Consider the following 18,331-nt stretch of genomic DNA (forward strand, 5'->3'; position numbering starts at 1 on the left):
CTTTCTCAGTGTCTTTGTATGTGTAACAAGTGCAGCATGTGAGCTCATGCCCCAAACCTTTCCTGTTGCACTATTTCTGGCATTCAACCTTCGTCAATTCATTCTTAGGCTGGATCTCCTTATTTAAGCTCTGACTTAAACACAGCTGATCCCTGAGACATAAAGGCACCATGGTCCATCTCTTACCAGTCAAAGGGATCATAACACACCCTCTGTTGGACCTACAACACACACACACACACCATCCAATGTCATGTCCAGGAATACACATACAGTACATACAAGTTCCTATACACCCAAAGCACACACACAGATGTCAATTACATTCCTATGTAAATGGCATCAAGGCTGTGAGCGTGTGGAACATACCAAGTATCTCTCCCGCTTCCTTTCCTCTCTGCCTCTCTTTTAATTCAGCACAGCTGAAGGGACACATGGCACTGATCCCTTGAGAAAGCCCAAGGTTAGACACGGGGCACCAACATGAAAAGGGGGGGCCCGCCACAGTCTCTAATATGGTTTATTTAGTGTGATGCATATCAGTATTTCAACACATGAGATGACTCTTATCTCCTATCAGTGGCCTATCATTATCATATAAGAAAAAAAATATTAAAATAAATAAATAAATAAATATATATATATATATATATATATATATATATATATATATATATATATATATGTAAATGGGTCAATTTCCCATGCCAACACCCATTAACTTGTATTGTTAGATAGATAGATATATAAAATAAGAATACAAAATGTAAAAAGTAAAAAAATAAGTTCAAAAATCTCAGTTATAACGAGCAAACTAATCTGCCAACAGAACAAGAATACATTACGCATTTTAAGTAATACACTAAGTCCCCAACTTACGAACACAATTGGTTCCAGACGACCGTTCTTAAGTCGAATTGTTCTTAAGTCGGGGAAAAGGTAATATTACCAATTATATAGGCATTACATGTACGTGTATACATATACAGTATATGCGTATGTATGTAAATAGGAGTTTGGATGTAGTAGTAATATTAAAAGAGGATAATTAATGAAAAAACAATAATAAAAATGATATAATAATACGTAATGATAAATGTTATTTACCTTTGAAGAGGAGTGGTCGAGCATATGTCGCTGTGGTGGAGGAGGAGGAGGAGGAGGAGTTATTGAAAAAAAGGACAAATCGTCGTCGTTAGACACTTCTAAAAGAGGTAGTGTTCTGTGGGTGGTGTAGAATTAAGCAGGCCTATTAACTCTTCATAAACTTTAATCACACGCTCTGTCCAGGTTGTATCATAAAACTCTTAGCCTTCCTCTCTCCTCTTCCTCGGCTTCCTGTATCTGTTGGTCCCATTAGCAGTGTCACAGTGCCCTCTGCTGGTCAAGCAAGTACCAGTATAAATATGGGTTTGCCAGTCAAGCATGTCGCAGTATAAATATGGACTTATAAGGCAAAACACATGAAAAAATAGACCAGTTGGCTTGTGTTCGTATCTCCGAATGTTCGCACGTCGGATGTTTGTTAGTAGGGGACTTAGTGTATAGCTCTAATTTTAATGCATATTACTAAATATAAGCAAATTGGTCCAATAGTAAGAAAAAAAATCTTAATCTATCTAAATATACTGTATCTCAGATCTTAGTACACCTATACAGTACAGATTGCCGGTATTCAAGGGCGTTACAGTCATAGACCACCCACGAATGGTGAAAAACAGGTGTAATTGAGAGGTCCATAAAAATGTCAGTTTTTAAGACATGGCTGGCTCCTCCCCCTCCAAACCATCCTGCTAGCTAGACATTGACATTATCTTCTGATTTCAGATTAACGTTTGCAATAAAAGCGGCTTTTGTAATTATTAGATTAGATTCTGCTACAGAACCCTCCCTGTCTCTCTTCAGTTAGGAAGCTAACAAGCTAAATGCAGGTTTAAACCCTAAATATGCCTCACACACTTATTAAACACATTTTACACAACAGAAGATAGATGCATAGGGACTCACCACTAATGAATGGTAATCAATAGAACATATGGACTCACACCAGTAGGATGTTACTCCGTATGTATCCTGTGCATTTTATGCATTAATATGCATTTTTCCTTTGATTGACATATTTAATATTGCATAGATTTCCATTTTGCAGTGAATGATTCTCTTCTCTCTCAAAGGTATTTTTATTTACAATATTTTTTACAAAAACATTCAACACCCCTCCACTCAAAAATGTTCAACTCCTCCTCCTCAAAGGTCATAGTTCCATAGCGAATGTCCATCCGAATGTACCAGGCGACTACAGTTACTTTCATGAAAAGCGGGATGACCCGCAGCTCACAGTTCAAGGCCTCTAGTCATAATGAACAAGAGAGTCGAACATATACGAGTAGCCCAGTAGAAGCAGCATGGTCAGTACCTGGAATGCAAGTAGGCCTACCAAAAACAGCCTGTGCATTTTCTTCAGTTATTCCTGTAGTTGCGTGGTGGGTTCGTCAAAGAAGGACAAAAAGGGCCTCCATGTATTATAAACTGTCTTCAATGAGCCGTGTATCTAATGTATCTAATTTTTTCAAGTTTCAGGTTCATTAGTACATTCCTTATCCAATGAGGTATTGTGGCCTACCTCCACCTGAGCAAAATCAGGTGTAGCGCCAGAAGCATCACAAAAGCGACTGTCCTATGCCCAACAGGGGGCAGATACAACCCATCTGGTGAAACTACAAACAATGCCATCTACATTCTGCAGCATTTCTAATTCCGAAAACAGTGGAAAAGGCATCAAAAATACCCCTCCAGAGTCTTTCCAAGCTAGGGCATAACCAAAACATATTTATCAACGTTGCATTCGTCAACCCTCACTTATCACATTCTGGGTTAATTTGCGTGGAGATCTTAACCAATTTTACTTTGGAATACTCAATACCCCACCTTGAATTGAATGAAAGCGTGTTGGGCACACATTGATGATGAGTGCAGCCCCTCCAAAATTTTGGTCAACACTTCATCATCATGTGAAATTTGTTTAGATAACATTCTGATTTTAGAGGGGGGGGGGGTCTACATTGGATATCCAACCAAGTATGCGCAAAATTGTTCCCTTCCCTGTTGGGTAAAGGCCATAATGTTGTCCATAACCGTTGATGAGGGTTTATTAGGGAACTGTAGTGATATACTTAAATACCTCAAGTGGTGTGAATATACTATATATACAACTACTTGTGCAAAAGAGGCAAAAACATTATTTATTAAAAGTTTATTAAAAGCCTTAAGGCCCCTCTCAGACCATGTATTGAAAGCTTTGTCAGTTGTACGATGCTCTTCTAAACACATCAAAATGTTATACTTTATGTCAGTACATATAGAAAATATTTGTTATTTTATAAAATATGTTATAATATAGGCCGCACGGTGGCTGAGTGGTTAGCATGTTCGAATCTCTGCTTGGACATCTCTGTGTGGAGTTTGCATGTTTTCCCCGTGCGTGCGTGGGTTTTCTCCGGGTACTCCGGTTTCCTCCCACATTCCAAAAACATGCATGTTAGGTTAATTGACGACTATAAATTGTCCATAGGTATGAATGTGAGCGTGAATGATTGTTTGTCTGTATGTGCCCCACGATTGGCTGGCGACCCATCCAGGGTGTACTCTCGCCTGAAGTCAGCTGGGATAGGCTCTAGCATACCACCGCGACCCTAATCAGGATAGAAAATGGATGGATGGATGTTATAATAAATGCTTATGCTTGGATCCAGGATCTTTACTATCCAGTAAGGATCCATGTAAAGTGTTGTATTCATTCAAAAGCAATAAAAGTTATGCTGAATACAAACACTAAGACTGACCATAATCATTAAGCTCTATTATTCATTTCCCCTCACCTATGAATGTGTACACCTGCATTCCAGCCATACCAAGGCGGCCATATTGTAACACTGGCACTCCTCTTTGGCCTTCCTCCTCCTCACCACTACAAAGAATTAAACTTGAGCAAACATGAGGACCTTCAAAATATCCAGATAACATATTTTACTCTGTGCTGTGTTGTTGGTCATTTAAGCGCTTTGGTGCCACACGTTCACACTAATGAGGCTTTCTTGATGATACACTGCAGTGGACCTCTCACAGGCAGCAGTTGCTACTGTCACTCATTGTCATCACACACACACACACACACACACATACACACATACACACACACACGCAAGCAAGTTGCAGCCTGTTGAAACACCCACACATGACCCCAGCATGCATGCACGCACACTCACCCACGTTCGGACACACGCACACATGAGCCAGGCGGCATGGGCAGCGGGGTCACCTCATGCTTAATAAAGGGCGCCGTTACAATGGGATTTCTGTTACTCTCACCACAGAGCTGAGATACAATAGCACTTAGTGTACAAGCCCGTTTCTCGCCATTTTTCACTGGATGACAAGGACGACAGAGCCAGCATGTTTCCAGAGGACGCCCCTGAAGGTGAGCTGACACATTGCCGGGTTCCCTGTATACTTCCATTTCTATGCAAAGTGCCATGAGGGGAATTTTAATGAGTGACGCAAGTCAGATCGTGATTTGCAACATTTTAAAGTGTGAGCTGGAATGTGGCCAAAATAGTGTTTTGTTTCAGGCTTAGGAAAATAAGGGAGGTGAAGCAAGTAAAGTGGCAGTTAATGAGAACAACGGTCTTTATGGAGGCTCTCAGTGCACATGAACACAATCATTCCACACTGTGACGCTTCAAAAGAGTAAGGTGGATCAAAATGCAGCCAGCTGAGGAGGCCTGTCATGGAAAGACGAAGGCAGAGGAGAGGCTGGCGTGGGATTAGCCTGGGGAGTTGAAGGGGCTTTGATTCTGGGCGTGACAGATGGGACTCACCTCGATCCACAGGGGTGTGGTGCTGAATTGAGAGATTCAGCTGTGCGGAAGAAAGCGGTGAAATTTGCCCTGCAGGTGTTAGCAGTTCAACACATCCCCAAATACACCGTCTTCTCCTCATTAATGTGATCTGCCTGTTTTTCATGGGAGTTCAGAGCAAAAGCTGACAAATGTCTGGCGAGACTGTGATTCATATTCAGGTCGCTAGTGTTGTTAATAATTGACATATCTGCTGTTATGGTGCCTGGGCAATAAGGCCATAAAGGCGTTATTTACAAATGGTGTGGCCTGTCTGCCTTTTATTATTCTCCTTAAACTACCGGTATAGTTCACTGCTATTCCCACTGAGCTTCATATCAACCACACTACCTTGAGGACTACTTTAACGCTCTGATTCTCAATCCAAAGCGAGCATTACCAACTGTGGAGGTTCCTAATGTGTTGGCTGGTGAGTGCATGTACATCCGGCAGAGCTAGAGAAGACCTCTTGTGTGTGTGTGTGTAGATACAGTAGATAGATAAACAGATAGATAGATAAATATAATGATTAGATGGATGTTTTTGAAAATATAACTGTTTTATAAAGCACTATATATAATATACTGTATGTGTTATATGTAATATGTAGTGTAAAACATGAATTAACAGGATTGAGCATTAATAGCAATAACAGTAATAACAATTTTGCATTGCATGGTGCTCTAGTGGTTAACACGCCTGTCTCACAGTCTGGAGATCGGGGTTTGAATCTTTGTTGGAACATCTTTGTCTGGGGGTTTCTGGGGGACGAGGGTTTCCCTGGTACTTCGACTTCCTCCCACATCCCAAAACACATGCATGTTAGGTTAATCGGTTAATTGCCCATAAATGTGATGTGAGTGAATGGTTGTTTGTCTGTATGTGTTCTGTGAATGACTGGTGACTCACTGGTCAACCAAAGTCAACTGGGATAAGCTCCAGCTCCACCTGTGACCCTATTGAGGCCCATCGGAATAGAAAATATATGTATGAATAAATATTTCACATATTAAAATGTGATATTACCTTAATACTGCATTTAACTTATATTTAATTGTAAACACAATATACTGTATTTGAAAGTTTGTGGGTTTATAATTAGGTGATGTTAAAAATTAATAAGTCACAGTAAATATAAAACAATATATATAAATGCAGTGTGCGTGCGTGCATGTGTGTGTTGGACTTTTTGCCAGTGTGCAACTGTCCTTTTTTAAAGCTTCCTCAATAAACGTGTCATCACTATGACGTGCTAGACTAGTTAGCGGTCTTAGCGTGTCGCTGGCGGCTTTCTCTCTCGCTGCCTCACCTGGACGGAAATGAGCAAAAAAGACAGCACAGGTGAGGCAGCAGCTCACCTCCTCTTCCTCCTCCTCCTCCTGCCCGCAGGTAAGACTGCACGGCGGCGACTCTCCTCCAGTTCACCTTCGATTGAGAAGAGTAGGCATGAGGCTGGACTTTGAGTCGTGTAAACATGAGACAACCTGATCTGTTGTTGTACATCCTACCAACAAGACACGTCACGGACTAATGGGTCTTCTCCTGCTGGGTCTGAGCTTGATTCTCCGCTACTGGATCACCACCGTGGAAAGTGAGTAGGCTGTGTATAGTGCAAACAAAGAGTGAGACCACATCAAGTTGTGTTTATTTTGTGTTGTATTTTCAACTCTGTACGTTATCATTTGTAGCAGCCTTAATGAAATGCAAAATGATGCTTGCTTAATGCACTCATTTACACACAAAAAAGAGAGGAATAAATGTAACAGTATGTTTATAATTGTGGTAGTAGTGTTTACAGTGCAGTGTTTACAGTATTACTATACTACACTATTGCAATCACAAACATGTTGTTAAACTATAATTACGAAATGATTAATAATTAGATAGGTGTAGAATAGATTGCATTGAGCAGGTGTGCTTAATTGCATGTGGCCCTTGATGAAAACATTTGGATACCCCTGATTTAGGAGTTTCAACCATTTTAAGATTCAGTTTGGTATTCTGGTCAGGATCAAAAATAAGTTTTAAAAAAAATACTCGTTGCATACTTTGGTGCATTTCACTTAGCATTCACGCTTGTGTTTTTTGTCATCAGACCAAAGGCTGTGCAATAAAGCACATATTGTATGCATAAGTAAGGACTTTAATGGGAACCTCTTATTATGTGACATAACTCATATATTCCAAACCAAAATGCCTTCTGCTGGGCTGACTACATAGAGTAAGTTATTTATATTCTGCTATTTTGAACAGTTTAGATTTCACAGAAAGCATCTAAAATATGCTTTTAAATAGTGCCATTGTCTCACACACACACACACACTGGGGACAATGTTAATGCATTTTATTTAGCATATTCTCTCTTACATATTTCTGCATGCTTTTTGCTGTTATTTTTATACACTGAGCCGTGTCTTTGAACTACGTAGCGTTCACATTTGAGCAGCACTTGAGTTCACCTACAAGCAGATTAAGGACCATCTTGACCCATTTTAGCAGTCACAGTCTGCTTATTTGGTGCACACCAGGGTTTGGATGTTCGCATTTACACTTGACCAAATAAACCACACTAGAGCAAGTACACCAGAGTACATTTTAACTGAACCAAACATGACAAGTGTGAATGGACCCTAAGTGCAAATGTATGTAGACAAGAACAGAAATAAAAACTCTACTTCATTTCATGCTTATTTGACACTGAGTTTAAACAAAATGATATTGTACTAGTTGTCTTTTTGATTTTGCAACTGATAATATATTGCCAACAAAACGTACAGTATATTTTCCCGAAATAAGCTGCGGAAGATGCCAAGCACACTGGCATTATTATAGTGACATGAATACAATAACACATTCTCTTTTCCATTCATCCATTCTATACTGCTTGTCCTCATTACGGTCACGGGGAAACTGGGGCCTCTCACAGCTGACTAGAGACCTGAAGTCGGTACACCCTGGACTCGTCACCAGCCAATTGCAGCACTGTTATATTTTATTTGATCATATTATTGTTTTCCTAGCACAGTGACAGTGTGGTTAGTACGTGTGCTTACAGCAACCTTTCCAATGGAGACCCTAAATTGTCTATAGGTTTGAATGTACAGTGAGTGTCAGTGGTTGTTTGTGTGCACCGTGTATGGCGACCAGTCCCAAAATGAGCTGTCATCAGCTCCAGCTTGCCCATGACCCTGAATAGGATAAGCAGTACTATTATTATTATATGCCAAAGAGTTAAGACTTGTTTTGTTTGATGTCACTTGATTTTGTAGCTAATATGGTGGACCAACAGAACATATTGCAAAGAATTGTTGACGATGGTTATTGTGTGTGTACAGCAGGTTCATGTTCAGCTGGAACCGCTGTGAGTTGTGATGAATGTCTTCAACTTGGTTCATACTGTGCATGGTGCACACAGGAGGTAGGCAGCAGCAGTATACCATATCCTAACATCATATTCCACGTGTGTTTGCATCTTATGGTCTTTTTTTCCTCAGAATTTTACGAACTGGTTGTTAGTCCATGAAAGATGTGACACAATTGACAACCTCTTAGAAAAAGGTTGCGCTAGAAGCCTGTTGGAGTTCCCCATTTCCAAAGGCCAAATTCTTCAGGATCGACCACTTGGAAAGAAGACTGCCAACATGAACCGAACTCAGATCTCCCCACAGAAAATGGCACTTAAGCTACGACCAGGTAATGCAATTTGAAATCTACCCAACATCTCTGGAGATGTCTCCTTTTTGACATATTGAAATGTGTTGGTTTAATTTGGGGCAGGCAGTCAGTTGACTTTTCAGGTGAAAGTCCAGCACACTGAAGACTACCCTGTGGATCTCTACTACTTGATGGACTTGTCAGCATCCATGATCGATGATTTGAACATGATCAAGGACCTTGGTTCCACATTGTCCAAAGAGATGGCTAGCCTCACCAGTAAATTTCGTATGGGCTTTGGTTCTTTTGTGGAGAAACCCGTCCTGCCATTTATCAAGGTGACAGAAGAAGAGCTTGCCAACCCTTGCAGGTAAAACAAGGACGGCATTTCTATTTTACTGGTTCACAGCTCAGTGAATTGAGTCACAATTCCTTGTTTCTTTCAATTTAACAGCAGCGCCGGCGAGACCTGCATGCCGACGTTTGGCTACAAACACATCTTGTCCCTGACGAGCAACACTGACGAGTTCAACGAGATGGTCTCTATGCAGCATGTGTCTGCAAACGTTGACGTTCCAGAGTGTGGCTTTGACGCCGTCATGCAGGCAGCTGTTTGCGGGGTAAGTTTTACTTTTTAACACAGACAAGTGGTTCCAGTTAAAATATACCAAGAGAAGCAACTCTTCATCTTTCTGATAGGACAAGATAGGTTGGAGGAATGATTCCATGCGTTTGCTGGTGTTTGTCAGCGATGCTGACTCACACTTTGGGATGGACAGCAAAATGGCTGGCATCGTCATTCCCAACGACTGCCAGTGTCATCTGGACACCAACAATGAATACTCCATGTCCACAGAGCAGGTTTGATAAGATTTTTATTTTGTTCACAGTAAAGAATCACATTTTTTTTTTTTCACATATCTCATGTGTGTGTGTGTGTTTTTTTATCTGTAGGAGTATCCAACTCTCGGCCAGATCATTGACAAGGTTGTGGAAAACAATATTTTGTTGGTTTTTGCTGTGACAGAAAAGCAGAAGCTAAACTATGAGGTAGGGCATTCATTGTGAAAAGACTCCCACTATTGCAGTAATGACGTTTGAATTGCGCCTTGGGACTGTTGCTTTGTCTTCCTCTCTTAGAACTATGCAAGCCTCATACCTGGCGCCACTGTCGGAGTCGTAGCCACAGATTCCCGCAACATTCTGGAACTGATTTTAACAGCATACAAAGTAAGTGTGAGAAAAAAAGTTGTTTGTGGTTGAAACACCTTTGTGTTTTCTCTCAATTTTCCTTTCATTCTCTCTTCTATCACTTTTGCTTCCTTCCTCTTACCCGAGAATTTTGCGTCAGCATGCTCAACAGCAAGTCTCAGCTTGTCATCTGTTGACTTACTCGTTTTTCTCGGCCTCTTGTTCTTCTCCACTGTACGTTTGTGCAAATCCAGTTTGTGGTGGCAAATTTACCATCAGTCAGTGACAGTTCTGTAATTTGTGACTGATTCTTTAGCACTGAAGAGGCGGACATTCTATTATTTTAGTAGTTAATGTATCTAAATAAAATAAGTTAATTAATCTGGGAGTTGACCGAAATCTCTGAATTTAATTCATACCATAACACTGTGTCCCCAATTCCGTGGGAACAGTCTGGAAAGGCCCTTTTGTTCCTGAGTGGACTGAAATGGTAAGTCAGCAGACCCTCTCTCAGGTCCAGCACATAGTCACCTCTGTCCTCAAAAATGTTCTTCTAAGGCAACATCTTGTCTTCCTAGAAGGGTGGATGTTGATGCAGTTGCATATTTTCTTCCACTTTTAGTTCCTTTAGGGCAGGTGTGTTCAAACTTTTCCACCGAAGGCTTTATAATGAAAAATGTAAGAATGCGGGGGGGCACTTTGATTCATTTTGTGCATTAAAGAGGCTAAAACCAATTCACTGTAAGTCAATATATACTAAACTACTTTGGACACCCTTGCTGTAGGGGCAAAGGGCCTGTGTGTCCCCATACTTAGTAGTAGTAGTAGTAGTACCGTATATTCCAGACTGTAAGTCGCACCAACCAAAAATGCACAATGAAGAGGGAAAAAAAACATATATAAGTCACACTGGACTATAAGTCACATTTTTGGGGGGAAATTCATATTATAAAATCAGACACCAAGATAGACATTTCATCTTGAAAGGCAAGTTATAGTAATAACAATGAAATGGAGAACAACAGGCTAAATAGGCGTCTGTAATGTGAATAGATGGTATGTTAACCTAACATATTAACGGTTATTCAGATAACTATAGCCTAAACAACCTGCAAAATCATTTATATTCATCGCCTTGGCAAATACCTGGGCGTGGAGATGTAACTGCACCGTTGACAAGCCTCTCCTGGCGGCACGTTGTTGAAGCACCCATTTGCGAACTTGCTCCTGTAGCTGTGGCCATCTAGCTTTTAGCTAGCTTTTAGCTAGCTTTTTTCATTGCAATTTGAGTATCCTCCGGTTTTTGCCAGTCCCTCACAAGTTTCTTGTTCACGCCAAACTTTCTTTTTGCTGCTCGATTACGGTTTTCGGCCGCATATTTCACTACCTGCAGCTTGTAATCTGCAGAATATGATTTTCTTTTTGGGGGCATTTGTGTTCCGTATTTCTCAGTTGTCTTTATAAGCGCCACACCATAGAAGAAGAAAAACGGATGCGCATAAGTCCGTCGTCTTCCGCTTACGGGAAGTGGAATTACTTCTGCGTCATTATGGCGTATAAGAAAAGAAAATATCAGTAGAATGTCGACTGAGGCGAATCATGTCCGTTGAAATATTCAGATCTTATGTTGGCTTGCGTCAAAGCTTACTTCTGTTCACATGCAACGAGGCGGTGGTGGGTCGGTGACGTTGTCGTTCTCGTATTGCCAGTATACACATCTACTCTGGAAGCCGTTTTCAATAATTACCATTTCAGGTCCCCCAGAAAGCTGTTCCCGTGTGGATGAGAGGCTGAAACGATAAAATACTTTGCAGTTTTGACCTGAAAACGTTTCCGTGTGGATAGCCCCTCAGTTGTCTTTATAAGTTGATGTTACATTGTAGATTTTCAGTGGTACAGGAGTGGTTTGAGTAGGGGATACTGGCACACAAGCCGAGAGCTTCCTCTTGTGGCTGTCAGTGTGAAAAAAAACATTTATAAGTCGCTCCAGAGTACAAGTTACAGGACCAGCCAAACCATGTAAAAAAGTGCGACTTGTAGTCTGGAAAATGCGGTAATACTAAGTTGTATTGTAGTATGTATCGTAGTTGAAAAAGGAGAGTTCATTACTATTTTAAGAGTATATTTTTCTCTCTTTCTCTAACACTTACCACTTGTCTTCAGTCTTCAAACACCACAGACCTTTCAGGAAACATACAATCAAAGCCTCTAAGCATCCAGACAGACCATCACAGAGTTTATTTGTAAAAGTTAGCCTCTCCCCCATGCTGAGGTGAGTCATCACTCTTTCTTCAGGTTATTTTTATGTCCCAGCACACCTGGGAAAGTGACTCACCGTAGAAAGGAGATAAAGGCAGAAGGCTTTGCACGTTAGAGGTCAGCGCAGAGTGAAATTGTCCTTAAAATACCTGATGATAAATGATGATTTCCAGGAACTGCGATCAGAGATTGAACTGGAGGTCCTTGGAGATACAGAAGAGCTCCGGATGTCCTTCACTGCCATTTGTCCGAATGGGACCGTCTTTCCAGACCTGAAACGCTGTTCTAATGTCAAACCTGGAGAGACAGTCAGTTCTGTTTTTACTCAATTACTTTCAATGTGTCCAGAAATTACAGTGCACTTGCAGCTTTCATGCAAAATTTTTCATTTTACTCTTAAAACTAATAGGAATGAAAACAGAAGTAGGGATGCTCCGTCAGGGTTTTATACTGCTGATTCCGAAACCGATCATCCATGAGAGAAATCGGCCGATACTGATACCGATCACATAGATTAATTGTAAATATTTAAATTTATTTATGATGAGTGCTATTTGCTAGGCGTGCAGTATAAGGGGTACAAGTTAGGACAATTCCAAGTTACCCTGACTGCCCGGGGTCCAAAAAATAGGTAATTATTCAAAAATAAAAGGGAGGGGGGCTTTGGGAGGCCCAACGTGATTTGTTTTTCATTTGGCCCTGACTGCACCCCTGCTATTGGCGATATGATTAGAAGAAAAGAACCATAAAATCACCTTCATCTACACAAAAAGTATACCGCTCGGCAGTGGCTTGGGGCGTTGTGAGTGATGCTGAGACTAGCGAGGCTTTGTGTTATGCCATCAGAAGAATATCATTCTTTGTGTTAGCTGCTACAATAACAATATCACTGTAGCTTGGTTATATACACGTCAGTTATGTAAATGAAACTTTGTTGGCTTTTTTTTAGCATTTTTTTAGGGCTTTAAATAGGTGGGTCCCATGACGTCCATTGTTAGCTCCGTCATGCTAACTCGTTTTCTCTCATTCGAACACACAGAAAAGGGAAAGAAATATGTGTTCACATAAAGATTGTGGATGATGGGCAAAATGAAAAAAAAAGTGCAGTTTTCCTTGAACAACATTTTTTATGAGTTTAACCAGTTTCTTCTATTAAAAAAATACCTTGCTGTTTAGATAATTTACTTTCCTCACATCTGTTCCATTTAGGTGGTTTTCAGTGTGTCAATTGAGCTTCCGGGATGCCTCTCTGGAAATAGGCACTTCTCCTTAAAGCCAGTGGGCCTGCAGGACACTTTGGATATTGAATTAGAGTCTCATTGCTCCTGCGAGTGTCTGCAGCCTCCTGAAGTCAACGGTAGCCAGTGCACTGAGGGCCAGGGGACTTTCCAATGTGGCGTTTGTGTGTGTCAACCAGGCTTTTCAGGAGCTGAGTGTGAATGCAATGAGGAAAATGCACTGTTGAGTAACTGTGTTGCAAACAATGACACTGACATATGCAGCGGTCAGGGGCAATGCTACTGCGGACAGTGTGTGTGTGACACATCCAGCTTCGGTCACATCTACGGGCCTTATTGCGAGTGTGACAATTACTCATGTGTTCGCTTTCGTGGGGATCTTTGTGGAGGTGAGTAATTGCATTCTATTGCGTTGTTCATGTCTTTCTGTGCTGATCCTTTTGATTTAGTATGTTCGTGTTTTAGGCCATGGAGAGTGTGTCTGTGGAGAGTGTCAGTGCCATAGTGGTTGGGCAGGGGAGTACTGTAACTGCAGTAGCAGCAGTGAGACGTGCATGTCCGAGGATGGAGTCCTGTGCAGTGACAGAGGCAAGTGTGAGTGTGGCCACTGTGTCTGCTTGGTACCAGGAGCATCAGGGGATATGTGTGAGAAGTGCCCGACTTGTGGAGATGCCTGTTCCATTGCAAGGTGAGAGCACGTTCATCAGTCTGAGATGGGAATTATACATTTTAACATTGTCAGGTGTTTTTGCCCCAGCCGTGGCATTTTTAAAGTACATAGTACAAAAACATTAAGGTACATAGTACAAAAACAAACGCTTTCGCAAATAACTGTTCTAGATATTACAAAGAAAGAAAAACACCCTGCCCGTTATACAAAGTTGCACTCACCAAATTGGATACCAAAGTACTGTTGGTATCTCTTCCAGGTCCAAAAAAGTACAGGCATGTTTTCAAGCTGTAGAAAGTGTTAAGGGTACAAAGCAGTACCTCTGGGACTAGAACTCCAGTGACAAGCCTTTGTGCCACTGATGGACTTTTTTTTTTCTCAATGTGTAATCTACTGTATAAGATGTTCTATCCTTACACCACACGACCAGCCTGAATTGTCTTTCTCTTGAGTACAAGCATATCAAGTTGTGGACTCATTGTTCACATGTGTCTGCACCATGCAGGTGACATCAATAGACAAGTAACGCAGTGAAGGATTTCCTTTCTTTATTGTAAAGCAGCTGTTGGTTTTCGTGTCATTTGATAGCTTTGTTAAAAGGGAGAGAGTAAAGCCTTGCGAAAACTGACTAAAGTGAAAGAGACATTTATACTCTCATTGTGTGTCAATAATTGTAGCTTCTTTAGACTATTCACTTATGTGATTTCTGTTTCACACCAGGACATGTGTAGAGTGCCATCTCCAGGCAAAGGAGGATGCTGAGCTGTGTGAAAAAAACTGCAGCCTCCCTAAAATTTACATCAACAGAACAGCAGGTATATTACTGTCATGATTGTTGTTGTTGTTGGTCTACCTCAGTGTTGTTGCTCTCGCTCTGTTCTTTTTTTATTGGTTCAGAGTTGGATTTTTTTAAAATCATGTGAACAGACTCGGGCCGCACAGTGGCTAGCATGTTGGCCACACAGTCAGGAGATCAGGTTTCGAATCTCTGTTGGGCATCTCTGTGTGAAGTTTGCATGTTCTCCCCGTGCGTGCGTGGGTTTTCTCCGGGTACTCCGGTTTCCTCCCACATTCCCAAAAAAAAACATGCATGTTGGGTTAATTGGTGACTCTAAATTGTCCATAGGTATGAATGTGAGTGTGAATGGTTGTTTGTCTATATGTGCCCTGCGATTGACCAGTCCAGGGTGTACCCCGCCTCTCGCCCGAATTCAGCTGGGATAGACTCCAGCATACCCGCGACCCTAGTGAGTATAAGCGGCATAGAAAGTGCATGGATGGATGAACAGTCTTCATTTGTCAACATGGTGTTCAGTATACAGTATATGGGCATATTTCCCACATACTTGTGATTTCATTAAAAAGCATGCATCTCTAAACATTGTGAATTTTTACAATGTTGGACCGAAAAACCTTAAATAATGCATTTGCATTTTGGATTATAATTTTTTTTAGCATACCTTCTGCCAAATCTGCCATTTATTAGGCCTGTCTTTATATCTAGTATTGCAGATATAATCATTTACTTCATGCAACGCATTTGCATAGGTGACTTGTGTTGCTTTACATTATATCACAAAACCGGAGTATATATATTTTTCCTGAGTATGTCTGGAATATCATGTAAATTCCAAATTTATCACATTGGTATAAAGTAGTAGTGCACAATTTCAAAAATTGTGGAAAAAAACATGACAAGTGAGTGATTTTGACACTTGTTCTGTTCTTTCATTGCTGGTTAAAGCAATCTCTAATAAAACGTTACACACAGTGTAAAGTGCATGTGTTGAGTGTTAAGTTCTAAAAATGACTGAGATTCATTGTGGCTGCTACGTCCTTCAGATCCTCCATATTTGATTGTGATCCATGTCCATTCAGCCAGTGTTGGACAATGGAGAACATATTCTTTACCTTGTTATACGGGCAAGGCTATTATGGTGCATGTGAACGGCCAATGGAGCGTGGCTCCCTTTAAAGACGAGATTATTTTAAACATGCTATACTTGTGCAAGCTGAGAGCTATATCTGATCATCATTGAGGATTTTCAGGCTTCAGATGTGAAATACAATGGTGGCGGCTACACACTCGAACACACACACCGATTGTAGTCTTTGATATGGAAATCACAATGACAGCATAACAGAAGGGAGGCTATCCGTTTACATTCTCACCACAATGTTGAGAGGGAAGGTGATATACAATTCATTCGTGCCTTCATTATATATCTTCAAATTTCCCTTTTTAGGGGTAGACAAGAGCCCCTCTATGCAATGCACATTGATGTCTGAAAATGAGTGCTGGATCTCATTTAGTGTGGTTGCAAGCGACACAACAACTGTGTACAATCTGCACATGTATGGTAAGTTAGTAAGTAAGACAAGAAGATGTTGTATTGGTGGGTACCCAGTCTGATCATTTGTCCTCTACTAGGTTGTCCTGAACCACCCAACATCCCCATGATCATCCTGGGGGTCTCACTTTCCATAGTGTGCATTGGACTGATCCTGCTGGCAGTTTGGAAGGTGCTGGTGTCAGTTCACGACCGTAAAGAGGTGGCCAAGTTTGAGGCTGAGAGGGCAAAGGCAAAGTGGCAGTCGGTGAGAATCTGGAATGCCTTATTATTGTAATATAATATATAAAACTACACTATAAATATAAAAATATTGAATTAACCCTGAATATAAGACAGCCTCTATTTTTTTAATACATGTTTTTGAAACAAAATATTCAATATAATTTAAGAAAAAATAAAAAAGGATTTCAGTAGCAGTGAAATAACATTGGTGGATTGCAATAAAAACAATATATTTCTTAGCTGCTCGACAGTTTGTCGACTCTGCTTCATTGATGACCGTTATCTTAAATTGGGCACCCTAACATCTTCTTTTGTTGTATGCCCAACTTTTGAGAAACTCTTTTCCAGTTGTTCTCAGTGTCGTGGTGTGAGTGATAAGAAGAAAAATCGGACTGATTTGGTGAGAAGTCGGTACAAACAAATTTGTAGGCAGCGAATAGAAGACCCATATTTTTCTGACTTTTTGGTTTGGTTTGGTATTAGTTTATTTGAACATGAAGGTTACAATGCAATACATCTCATGAATCATTCTTTCACAGTTCCACATGTCCAAAAGGAGTAGGAAGAAGCAAAGCTTATTTAATCCTACCCCCCACATCTATTACAACACTTGTTGTTTACTTCCTGCATTCCATGTCATGTTTTCTGTGATAATCAGGATAATAATACATAATAGATGACAATAAGACCAAAAAAAAATAAAAATGTATATATAAATAAATATGAATAAAGAAACAGAATTTTTTTTCCTTAAAAAAAAATGCAAAAAACAAAAAAAACCAAAAAAAATAACGAACCTGACAGAACATCATTGTGATGATCAAGACTCTTCTGCCTTGTATTTAGCAAACATCAACTGCTTGTATTGTTTTTTGAATTTGCTCATCTCTGTACATTGTTTGAGTTCATTACTCAATCCGTTCCATAATTTAATTCCACACACGGAAATGCTGTGTGTTTTCATCGTTGTTCTCGCGTATAAATGTTTTAAGTTTAATTTTCCTCTAAGATCATATTTCTATGAAGTATTTTTTCTATTAGATGAAAAACTTAAGAAACACGTATTAGCCACCGGACGATCCATTTTAATACCTGCTCCAACTTTACACATAGGTTCATTTACAGGTTTACTTATCAGGAATGACCAGAACAAAAGGAGATTTAAGTCCATCAATTATATTAATTTTTCTTGTTCATTTGTGCGCATTATGACTTCATTATGTGTTTTTGTGTTTCTACACAGGGGACCAACCCACTGTTCAAAAGCTCAACATCTACATTTAAAAATGTTACATATAAGAGCAGAGAGCGGGACAAGATAATTACAATGGATCACTACTGATGATTAGCTGTAGGCAATGCCAGCCAGCATCTGAGTGCACTTATGTTTGTATGTGCGTGATGTACCTATGTGTGTGTGTGTGTGAATGCGGTCTGTGAGAAACTGATATTTTGACATGTTTTTGTACTATTGCATGAAACTGGTCTAAAGGTGGTTAAAACACATCTTGACAAACCTGTGAGCAGACATGACTGTGTAATACATTTGCTGCTGTTCAAGTGCAGTTTGCCTGCAGCTGCACACTGATCTCTGCTGCTGCATGAACCTACAAGCTTAAAGATAGTAACATGCAGCTGCAAGAAGAGCACACTAAAATATCCGAGTGATCCACTACTGAAAAAAATGTCCTTGTGTCCAACCAGTGAATGTAAATGTTTATGTCTATGATTACGTTTTTGTTTTACTGTAAAGTAAGGCTGAGCCTTCAATGTTGATAATAATTGTAATGGCGTGGCACAATAAAGATGACTACCCACAATCTATCTATCTAATCCATCACCATTTCA

General features: G+C 40.3%; 1 protein-coding gene across 4 annotated transcripts; it reads left to right on the forward strand.

Moving 5' to 3' along the window:
- Nucleotides 1-4,296: 4,296 nt before the first annotated feature.
- On the forward strand, nucleotides 4,297-18,318 carry itgb6 (integrin, beta 6). 4 transcript variants are annotated; one of them, XM_054771751.1, is made up of 16 exons: nucleotides 4,297-4,477; nucleotides 6,285-6,486; nucleotides 8,231-8,313; nucleotides 8,390-8,588; nucleotides 8,673-8,919; nucleotides 9,004-9,169; nucleotides 9,249-9,410; nucleotides 9,504-9,599; nucleotides 9,690-9,779; nucleotides 12,173-12,307; nucleotides 13,209-13,626; nucleotides 13,703-13,925; nucleotides 14,628-14,722; nucleotides 16,154-16,267; nucleotides 16,339-16,505; nucleotides 17,727-18,318. In XM_054771751.1, exons 2-16 carry the CDS (start codon nucleotides 6,426-6,428, stop codon nucleotides 17,823-17,825), a joined length of 2,355 nt encoding a protein of 784 aa, XP_054627726.1. In that variant the 5' UTR covers nucleotides 4,297-4,477; nucleotides 6,285-6,425; the 3' UTR covers nucleotides 17,826-18,318. The 4 variants fall into 4 exon arrangements, with proteins under 4 accessions (XP_054627726.1, XP_054627730.1, XP_054627729.1 ...); XM_054771755.1 differs by having other exon boundaries at nucleotides 8,234-8,313; XM_054771754.1 differs by lacking the exon at nucleotides 4,297-4,477 and adding an exon at nucleotides 5,262-5,325.
- Nucleotides 18,319-18,331: the final 13 nt, after the last annotated feature.

The sequence above is a fragment of the Dunckerocampus dactyliophorus genome, chromosome 3, assembly GCF_027744805.1.
Source record: "Dunckerocampus dactyliophorus isolate RoL2022-P2 chromosome 3, RoL_Ddac_1.1, whole genome shotgun sequence".
Taxonomy (NCBI): Eukaryota; Metazoa; Chordata; class Actinopteri; order Syngnathiformes; family Syngnathidae; genus Dunckerocampus; species Dunckerocampus dactyliophorus.